The 10,182-nt window shown below is 54.8% G+C and overlaps 1 protein-coding gene across 1 annotated transcript; it reads left to right on the forward strand.

Annotated features, from left to right (window-relative positions):
* Positions 1–2,352: 2,352 nt before the first annotated feature.
* On the forward strand, positions 2,353–9,895 carry CTH (cystathionine gamma-lyase). Its single transcript, XM_041398346.1, has 10 exons — positions 2,353–2,514; positions 3,679–3,760; positions 4,277–4,424; positions 4,962–5,142; positions 5,636–5,693; positions 5,922–5,999; positions 6,597–6,749; positions 7,096–7,217; positions 7,948–8,000; positions 9,588–9,895. The coding sequence occupies exons 1-10, from the start codon at positions 2,353–2,355 to the stop codon at positions 9,784–9,786; spliced, it is 1,236 nt and encodes a 411-aa protein (XP_041254280.1). The 3' UTR covers positions 9,787–9,895.
* Positions 9,896–10,182: the final 287 nt, after the last annotated feature.

Below are 10,182 nucleotides of genomic sequence, written 5' to 3' on the forward strand. Positions count from 1 at the left end.
GAGGGAGATTTTTGGTCAGGTTATATTTCTGTGGCTTCTTTGAATGTGATGGAACAATGTTATATGTGAGGGGAGGTTTGCTGATAGCCACGCTCCAACAATAAGGACAACATTTAACAAGGAGCAGAATAAGACAAAAATCAGCAAAATTAAAAGAGGGTGCAGTATCAGGTCTGGAATTCCTCTTGTGGTTAGAGACCACCTGAACAAAATGTCCTACCACTGGTGTTCTCCATCTCCTCTCACTCCAAGACATGGTGTGTTTCTCCTGTTTCCTGATGAGCAGTGATTAGAGCTGTGTCCATCACTTCAGACACGTTCCAGTAGTTGACATGGCTCATGCTGTAGGAATTTTTTCAGCAGTGCCTGGTTTATGCCAATAGGAGCAAGCAGGAAACCTTGATGGGATGTGCATGTAGATTGCAGTAATTCAGGGGTTGTGACAGGAGTGGAATGGCTGAGGTTGCATCCCCTATTTGTTACAAACACAGCTGTTTGAGTGATTGTTTATTCTCTAGTGGTGTAGTCTGTGAGTATGGGATCACAAAGACTCCTCATACAAACACAGTCCTTTCCAGCACATATAAGCACAGTTTCAGGAATTTCATCAGATGGATTTCAAAATTATCAGCGTTCTGCTCAGTGTCCAGGCAAATGTTTTGAGCCTTGACAGTGTTACTTTCACCAGTAAATCTCAGTTATTCTTACACAATGTGGCACCAACAGCTTGCCACTTATCCCGGATTACCCTTGGGATTTCAGGGGCAGTGCACCTTCGTAGCTCTCCCTGAGGACTGCTGCTGCAGCGAGGTGTACAGCTGAGAGCCAGAGGTGCTGGCTTGGGAGCATTCCCTAGCACTCATTCCCTAGCCATGCTCACAGGGCAGCTTCTTGAGACACCTGCCCTGCTCCTCCAAGGAGGTCTGCTGGAAACTGAGGGAGTGAATTCAGAGGTGGGAGGTAGTGCTTCACATTTTGCAGTGAACTTTCCCTCTGCCAAATCCTCGTTATTAGCTGGAATTCCTAGATTTGTACAATTATTGCTGCCTTCATTAGCAAAGGCCCTTGAAATGCATTCAGGCTCCAGTGTGGGCACAGCTGTTAGCAGAGTGGCCACCATAGACAGGACAAGGCAGGGTGTCCCTCCTGGGGGTCAGGCTTGGTGATGCTCGTGCCCAGTCTGGATTTCTTCTGTGAGGAGAAGAACTTCATCTTCAGTGGAGATGTGTGGGCATCGTTCCCAGCATTAGTTTCTGAAAAGGAAAAATAAATCTGGTCTACAGGAAGGATTGCCTGGATGGGTTAGCCCATTGGAAGGAAGGACAAATCCACCAGGCACTGTTTTTTTGTTTTGTCCCACCCGTGTCAGTAGCTTCCCCAGCAAGTGGAGCACAAGGCTGATGAGCTTCTACCTGCTGGACTGGCAGGCCCAGATGCCATCTGGATTTTATTCAGTTTTTGACCCCTGCTTTTGGGAAGGAAAAGAGTTACTGGTCCTCCCTGGAGCCTGTTGTTGTTGATGATGAGTGTTTGGATAATTTTCTCCCTGATTGTTGTTGGCTCGTTTGAGGGCTGCATCAATTAGGCTCTGAAGAGCACTAATAGGCTGACGCTGGTGCCTGGCATGTGTGTTTGGGATGGCCAGGGAGAACACCCCAGGCCACCTCAGCAGGATTGATGGGAGTGTGCATTAGTGGTGTCCTGCTGGGGATTCCCTCAGGGTTGAAGGCTGCAGCCCCACCTCTGACTAATTGTGCGCTGAAGGTGGCATCTCCGCTGGCTTCACCTGGCTCCGTGATAAGGCCGGGCTTGGCTACGGCACGTGCCCACCTAATTGGTGGCTTCCGCGTGTTTACAGGAGCTGTGATGGGAGCACGCTCCGCTGCGGGCTGGCCCCGGGCAGTGCCTGGAATGGCAGGAAGAGCCCATTCCCAGATTTAATGGCTCTCCTCCGTTTCACCACCCAGCCGGCCACCCTGCCGGTTACCGAGCGCGAATCACTCGAGGGTAGGGAAGATAAAATAGCACCAGGACCCCAGAACACGCTGACCCCTTGCCCGTTCAGCACTGTCACCCTGTGGACATTCCCGTGCTGCCGCGTTATTCCCGGTTCCTCCCGGGAAAGGCGCCCCTGGATCCCGGGAAGGCTCCCGGGGAGCGGCCCCTCAGCGCGCAGCGCGCGGGCGCCCCCCAGCGGGCGGGCCCCGCCCCGCCGGCAGCCAATGAGAGGGCGCGAGGGCCCCGCCCCGCCGGCGTCGCAGCCAATGAGAAGGCGCGAAAGCCGCGCCCCACCGAGCTCGCGAGGTCGTTAAATGCCGCCGCGCTGAGGGCTGCTCCCTCAGAGCCGCCACCATGTGCTGTAGGAAGTGCTGTGGTTACCTGCCGCCTTTCTCTCACTTCGCCACCAATGCCATCCACTTCGGGCAGGAGCCCGAGCAGTGGAGCTCTTGGGCCGTAGTGCCGCCCATCACGCTCTCCACCACTTTCAAGCAGGAGGCACCCGGGAAGAACAAGGTAAGTGCGGCCGCCACGGGGCCCCCGAGCCCCGCTGCGGCCCCGGCGTGTCCGGGCCGGGGCAGCGGGAGGCGGCAGGTGCTGGGCACGGAGGGAGCTCCCGGCGCGGATGTTTCCCCCCGCGGCCGCTCCTGGGCAAACGCGAGCATCTCGCTGGGCCGGGAGCGGGGCTCTCGGCCGGGCAGGCGGCGGAGTCTCCTCACGGGGACATGGCAGAGCCCCTGCCCGCGATGCCGTGCCCTGCGCTCCGGGCTGGCCCTGCTGAGCAGCGATGGGGCCGGAGGAGCCGCTGTGGTCCCGTCCAGCCTGACCCAGCCTGACTGTGCCGGTTGGGCAGGAGGAATTTGCCTTGTGATTCCTCATTCCACACAGAATCCCAGCTGTGCTGAGGAGGCCCTCAGGAGGAGCCACGCTGCTGTATCCACATCCTGATGACAGGATCCATGCTCTTGCCGGGAGCTCTGCCAGAGCGATCTGCAGGATTCCTGACTATGAGGAAGTTGACATTAAAGAGAAATCCTAAAAGCAGGCAAATCCCAGGGTGCTCAGCAGGTTTTCTTGGTAACAATTGCATCTGTGCATGCATGAGTGATATTTTCCTCATTAAATTCCCCTAGAATTTGCATAAAACCTGTGGCACTAGGAAACATGTGGGTTGTCAGGAACTGATGAGAGGAGTTGTCCAGTTCCCTGTGGGTGTGATGGAGATGGACACACGTTTTTCCTGAGAATTCCCTCCAGAGAGGCTGAGGAGTCTCCCTCACTGGAGACACCAGAACTGTCTGGACACCATCCCGTGCCCTGTGCTCTGGGATGGCCCTGCTGAGCAGGGAGTGGGAGCAGGGCACCCTCGTGGTCCGTTCCAGCCTGACCCAGCCTGGCATGCTGAGGGTGGTTGGACGGTGCAGCCTGAGCCCTCTGTCCCACAGTGGCCACAGAAGGAATGTCTGGGGAGAAGCAGGAGAATGTGGCTCCTTGCCCAGTGCACCCCAGGCCCCTTTCTCCAGCAGGGATGCCCAGCTGGATGTTGTGCCAGGACACCCTCCTGCTGCTCTGGGAGGAGCTGGATGCCCTCAGCCAGGGCTCTTTAAGGAACCTAGAACTGCTGTTATTCCAAACTTTCCCAGTGCTCTCTCTGATGTTTGTTTCCTTTTCCCACCCCAGGGTTATGATTACATCCGCTCTGGGAACCCCACTCGGGACTGCCTGGAAAAGGCTGTGGCCGCCCTCGATGGAGCCAAATACAGTGAGCATCTCATGGGTTGGACAGGGCTTGGAGCAGCCTGGGACAGGGGGAGGTGTCCCTGCCCGTGGCAGGGGCTGGCACTGGGTGGGCTTTGGGGTCCCTCCATCCCAAACCCTTCCGTGGTTCTGTCACCACGGCTCTGGCTGTTGGCTGTGGGCAGGAGCAGCTCCAAGGTGGGGAAGAGCCCAACACTTGTGGTTCAGGAATGTCCAGCTCCATCCCTGGGTTTGTCTCCTGCTTCCTCATGTGGCTGATGCCTGGGCTGAGCTGGATCCATCCTTGTGCAGCAGCACTGGAGGCAGTGGGAGCAGGCAGCCCCTGTCCCCAGTCTGTCCCCAGTCTGTCCCAGTGTCCGTGCTGGTTCCATGCTGTGCACATCCATCTCCTGCTCTCACTGGCTCCACGCTCCCAGTGAGGCAGTGACAGGACAGGTTCTTTTCAGAGGCCAAGGGAGGAAGGCCGAGGCAAGTCTGACTTGTTGTGTCACATCAAGCACTGATGATCCTTTCTCCTCAGGCTTGGCTTATTCCTCTGGCATGGCAGCAATTCTGAACATCTGTCACCTGCTGAAGCCGGGGGACAGAATTATCTGCACTGATGATGTCTATGCAGGTGAGTACAGCACCCTGTGGCTTCAGTCTTCTTTTTGCAGGGGATCAAACCTGTGTGTGGCTCTCAGGAGCTCTGAATTTCCCATGTAGGCCCTCTCTGCTCTTTGAAGGCTGTTGTTATCAATCCCAGGCTCTTTTCAGAGGCCAAGGGAGGAAGGCCAAGGCAAGTCTGACTTGTTGTGTCACATCAAACACTGATGATCCTTTCTCCTCAGGCTTGGCTTATTCCTCTGGCTTAGCAGCTCTTCTGAACATCTGTCACCTGCTGAAGCCGGAGGACACGGTTATCTGCATGGATGATGTCTATGGGGAAAGGCTTTGGGAAGGCTCTGTCCTGGCTGGGTGATCCCTGCTCCATGGAAGAGAACTCTGCTGGGAAAGGCTTTGGAAGGCTCTGTCCTGGCTGGTGATCCCTGCTCCAGCTGGGATGCCCTGGGATGGCACAAGCCCAGCTGGAGGAAACCTCCCTGAGCTTGGCGGAAGCAGCTGGAGCCTCCCCTGGCTCTGGCAGGGCCACTGCCCGTCCCCAGCGCACCAAGCCCGGGGAGCTGCCAGCACTGAGCACCCAGAGCCCCTGGGACTCAGCCCAGCCCTGGGAACTCTCTGACCTGGAGTGTTTTTGGGTTTGTGCAGCTGGTTTGGCTCGAGAGCCCCACGAACCCCACGCTGAAGGTGATCGACATCAGAGCCTGCGCTGAGGTGGCACACAAACATGGATGCAAGGATGTGATGGTGGCCGTGGACAACAGCTTCATGTCTCCATATTTCCAGGTGTGTGGGAAAAGGACAGGACTGTCACCTGTCCCAGTGGGGCTGGAGGTCCCTTTTGGGAAGGGAAGCACCAGCAAAGAACTGCAGTTTTGGGCTCTGCATTGTAAAATGTCCTGCTCTGGTCCAGCCCCAGCCCTGGTGCTGCTGCCTGTGCAGCAGTGAAGGGAGCAGGGGGAATCTGTCCTCCAGGAATGATGGAATTCTGCTCTTCCTGGTAGGAATCAGAACAGTTGCAAAGTGTTCCCTCACTTTGGCCTTTTTACAGCAATTCTTCTGTAGATGCTGTTCTGAGCCACAAAAGTAAAAAAACAGAAGGTAGTGGAAGAAAAACTAAAATCAAGCAAACTTTGTCCAGTCTTGGAGACATCCACTTTACCTTTTTCTTCAATTCATTGTGTTTATCCTGTGTGAGCTCAGAGCCCTTTGGAATGGCTGGGAATGAGCCTGAGTGCAGCCCAACTTGAATTATGATGTTCTTTTCCTTTCCTTTCAGCGTCCCTTGGCCCTGGGTGCTGATATTTGTATGTGTTCTGCAACCAAGTACATCAATGGTGAGTGTGAGAGTTGAGCACATCCTTAGGGCAGGGATGGAGGGAGACTGGGAGGGAATTCCTGGCTGGGAGGGTGGGGAGGCCCCTGGATCCCTGGGCCAGGCTGGACACTGGGGCTGGGAGCAGCCTGGGATGGTGGGAGGTGTCCCAGGGATTTTATTTACATTTTGGGGGTTTGTGGCAGGACCCTGGAGTGGCTGATCCCGTTCTTGTCCCCTGTCATTTTAGGGCACTGTGATGTCCTCATGGGCCTGGTCTCTGTAAACAAGGAAGATCTCTATGAGAGGCTGAAATTCCTGCAGAACTGTAAGTCCAGACAGGGAATTCCTGACAGGAATCCTGTTCACATCCACAGCTCCTGCTGGGGAGGGTGGGCATGCACACAAGTGGGAAATCTGCCTGGAATGTAATTAACAGAGCTGGGCAAGCTCAGTGAAATAGTCCCATAAAATGAGAGGTGTTGATGTCCCCTTCCCAAGCAGCTCAGGAGAGCACTGGGCCCATCCTGGCACCACTGAGGTGCCACCTGCACTTGGGGGTTTGAAACTCCCTCACCCACCAGGATGGGCCCAGTGCAGAGTGTTCTTACCTCTGATGATTCCAGCCATTTCCTGGCCTCTTCATTGTCAGGAATAAATTCCTGTCTGGGGTTGTGCCCTCTGCAGTGAGGATGCACTGTGCCAAATGGATGTAATCCTTGAGGCCTGAGCCTGTTAATTGGGCTCATTAATTGGCTCCCCAGTGTGGGAGATGAGGAACAGAGATTGCCTCGAGTGTCTTCCCACTTGTTCCAAGCTCAGAAATGCTGGAGGTGAGGATGTGCTTGGCTTTGCTGAATGCAGAACACCAATGTTGCTGTGGAATTCTGTGGAATTCTGTGGAATTCTGTTCCCATTCCCACAGCCCTTGGAGCTGTCCCTTCCCCCTTTGACTGCTTCCTCTGCAACCGGGGGCTCAAGACTCTGCACATCCGGATGAAGCTGCACTTCCACAACGGCCTGGCTGTGGCCAAGTTCCTGGAGTCCCATCCCAGGGTGGAGAAGGTCATTTACCCAGGTGGGTGGCAGGGGTCTGGGAGCATCCCAGGGCAGGGGTTTGGGAGCATCCCAGGGCAGGGGTTTGGGAGCTGTGGTGCCCCGTGACTGGGGCTGGGTGCCCAGCTCAGGTGAGGCTGAGCTGCCCCAGCTCTGCACTGGAATTCACTGGGAATTCTCCCAACTCTCTCCATTCCAGGGCTGTGTTCCCACCCTCAGTATGAGGTGATGAAGAAGCAGTGCACGGGCGTTTCTGGGATCATCAGCTTCTACATCGAAGGGAATAAAGATAATGCCATTGCCTTTCTCAAGAACCTGAAGGTAAAGACAACAAAATCATCCTCAGAGGGAGCTGACCTCCATTCCAGGGCTGCCTTCCCACCCTCAGTATGAGGTGATGAAGAAGCAGTGCACAGGCTGTCCTGGGATGGTCAGCTTCCACATCAAAGGGAATATCAAAAATGCCTCTGCCTTTCTCAGGAACTTGAAGGTAAAACAAAGGCAATAAAATCATCCTGGGAGCTGAATCTGCCCTGCTGAGGGGAGGGTGGAGTGGCTTTTCTTGCCAAGTCCTTTGGGTGTGCCCCTCTGTAAATCAGGGATAATTTGTCCTTGGGGGTTAATGAGAGGGAACAAAGGGACTCCTCAGCCCCTTGGGAGTGTTTGTTTGTCTGTTTGTCTGTTTGCTGCCAGGGTGAGTCCAGCTCACCCAGGAGCTGCTGCTGGCAAAGGGCTTTGTGCAGGGCTGGGCAGCTGGGGCTGGAGCAGCTCTGCTGGAATATTGCAAAGTGCCCTCAGCAGAGAAAGGCACGGAGGGAGGCCCTGCCTCGTGGGGCACAGAGGGAGCCCCTGGCTCTGGGAATGCTTGGCTGGGGCCAACCAAGGACCCATCCAACCAAGGACACTCCCTGGGATCCAGGGACAGGATGAGCCTGTTTTCAATCTTCGCTCTTACCTGCCAGATGTGCACTTTATTCCCTAATTACAGCTAATGCAGTTTATAATATGAAAGTTATTATAGAAAAGCCAGGGGATAAAAAGTCCCTAAACTTTCCATTTTCCTCTATGTCCTTGAAGAGGCCCCTGGCTCTGGGAATGCTTGGCTGGGTCCTTGGCCCAGCCTGTGCTGGTGTTTGGCCAGGTGTTCACTCTCCTGTGCCCGGGGGGTGTTTGTGTCCTGAGCCCACTCCTGTAACGACTCCTTTCCCTTTCCCCCACAGGTGTTCACCTTGGCTGAGAGTCTGGGCGGCTTCGAGAGCCTGGCAGAGCACCCGTGAGTTCATCCTCCCATCCTCAGAGCCTCTAAAAGCTGCAGAGCACCACAAAATTCCCACAGCTTCCCAGCCCCCAGAGCTGATGCTTGGCTGGGGCCAACCAAGGACCCATCCAACCAAGGACACTCCCTGGGATCCAGGGACAGGATGAGCCTGTTTTCAATCTTCGCTCTTACCTGCCAGATGTGCACTTTATTCCCTAATTACAGCTAATGCAGTTTATAATATGAAAGTTATTATAGAAAAGCCAGGGGATAAAAAGTCCCTAAACTTTCCATTTTCCTCTATGTCCTTGAAGAGGTCCCAGCCCCGAGGCTGCCGGAGCTCCAGAAGGGTTTGGACAGCTCTGCCAGGGATGCCCAGGGTGGGATTGTTGGGGTGTCTGTGCAGGGTCTGGGTATGGATCAGTGATCCCTGTGGGTGCTTCCAACTCAGGATATTCCCTGATTCTGTGAGCTCTCTGTCCATGAATCCATAACCTCCTTCCCTTTCTCCCACAGGTGTTCACCCTGGCTTACAGTGTGGGCGGCTTCGAGAGCCTGGCAGAGCACCCGTGAGTTCATCCTCCCATCCTCAGAGCCTCTAAAAGCTGCAGAGCACCACAAAATTCCCACAGCTTCCCAGCCCCCAGAGCTGGTTTGCTGTTTTGCCTTTAGCTAAACTCAGGGACTGTTGTGAGGCACAAAGCCAGGGGTGACTCCAGAGGGAGGGAATCCTGTGAGAGGGCAGAGATAGAGGAATTCTGCCTGGAGGGCTGAGGCACAGTTGGTGTCCATGATCCCAGAAGCTGCAGAGTGTTGGGATGAGGAGCAGTTGGATGGAGAAATGCCCTGCTCCCTGCTCACACCAGGGGCACGGGCACTGTGTGCACCCAGCTGCCTCTGGTCCCTGGCAGGGCTCCTGGGCCTTTTCAACTGCTCCAAACAGCATCTTCATGGAATTGCATTATTGCACTCAGAGCCAGCTTGCTTTTTGGAAAGGTCCATGGAATTAATGACTGTATTTAAATGGTAAATCATCTCACTTACTGATTTCACAGCAAATGCTGAACCCCTCCAGCAGCTGAAAGGAACTGGTGCCAGGGACTGAGCACATGGGGAAATGCCTTCTTGCCTGTGTCCTGTGTAGCTGGATAAACCCTGCAGGGTCCTTTGGGACAGTTTGGGAAGGGATCTGAGCAACCAGAAAGGAAACCAGGAGATTTTATTCTGGAGGTTGCACATTCCCCACGTGCAGAGCTCACAGAGCTTCTGTAGAATAAAAGAGCAGCTCTGGAAGGAAGAGGAATAGGATTTTCTCCTTTGTCAGGCCCAGATTTGTAGGTATGCACTTCTTGTTAATCCTTTGTGTCTTGGAAATACGAGGTGGAGATGCAATTCCCTGACTTGTCAGCATTCCCACCATTTCCAGGAGCTGCTGCCAGGAGCTCTTTGCACCTGTGGGGTCACACAAGTGGCACAGAGGAGGTGTCAGATCCTGCTGCATTTCAGGGGTGCTGCCAGGGAACCCCTCAGCTCCACCCCCAGGCTGCTTGTACCAATACAAGTCCCAAATTCTTAGGATAAAGATGTTTTTTGTCCCTGCAGGGCCACCATGACCCACGCCTCAGTGCCTGAGGAGGTAAAGAAATGCCTGGGAATCACAGACACCTTGATCCGCCTGTCGGTGGGGCTGGAGGATGAGGAGGATTTGCTGGCAGACCTGGGCCAGGCCCTGGACAATGCGGTGAGTGGGGGGTTCCCTTCCAAAAATCATCCCCAGCTGGCAGCCTTTCCCAGGGGCTGAGCCCTCAGCTGCTCCCTGAGGGACCCTGGGCTGTGGAGGGAAAGTTTCCCTGTTGGCAGCCCTGCCCAGGCACAGTCCCCATGGATTCAGGAGCAGTTGGGGTGTCCCAGGCACAGTCCCCATGGATTCAGGCAAATCAAATGCTAAAATGTGACTTTAATCTATGCAAAGGAAATAAAAATGTGTGGTTGATAGAGGGGCAGAGCACAGTGATCCCTCCCTTTCCTTCCTGCAGTTTCATAAACACTGAGGGTCAAAAAGGACCTTGGAACTGGACATGGCTGTGGACGAGGACACTGAAAACCAAACCACTCTTGCTTTGCCTTTGCTTTGCCAGCAGAGCTCAGTGCTCCTCCTGCTGCTGCAGGGTTTGGGGCACAGGGGCTGCTTCCTCTT

The sequence above is a fragment of the Onychostruthus taczanowskii genome, unplaced genomic scaffold (assembly GCF_017590055.1).
Source record: "Onychostruthus taczanowskii isolate IOZ18803 unplaced genomic scaffold, ASM1759005v1 scaffold144, whole genome shotgun sequence".
Classification (NCBI taxonomy): Eukaryota; Metazoa; Chordata; class Aves; order Passeriformes; family Passeridae; genus Onychostruthus; species Onychostruthus taczanowskii.

Coding starts and splice junctions, on each gene's coding strand:
- CTH (XM_041398346.1), top strand. CDS start 2,353: ATGTGCTGTAGGAAGTGCTGTGGTTACCTGCCGCCTTTCTCTCACTTC. Junction 4,425..4,961: donor TTTTGCAGGGGATCAAACCT/GTGTGTGGCTCT, acceptor GACTCAGCCCAG/CCCTGGGAACTCTCTGACCT. Junction 7,218..7,947: donor CCTTTCTCAGGAACTTGAAG/GTAAAACAAAGG, acceptor TTTCCCCCACAG/GTGTTCACCTTGGCTGAGAG.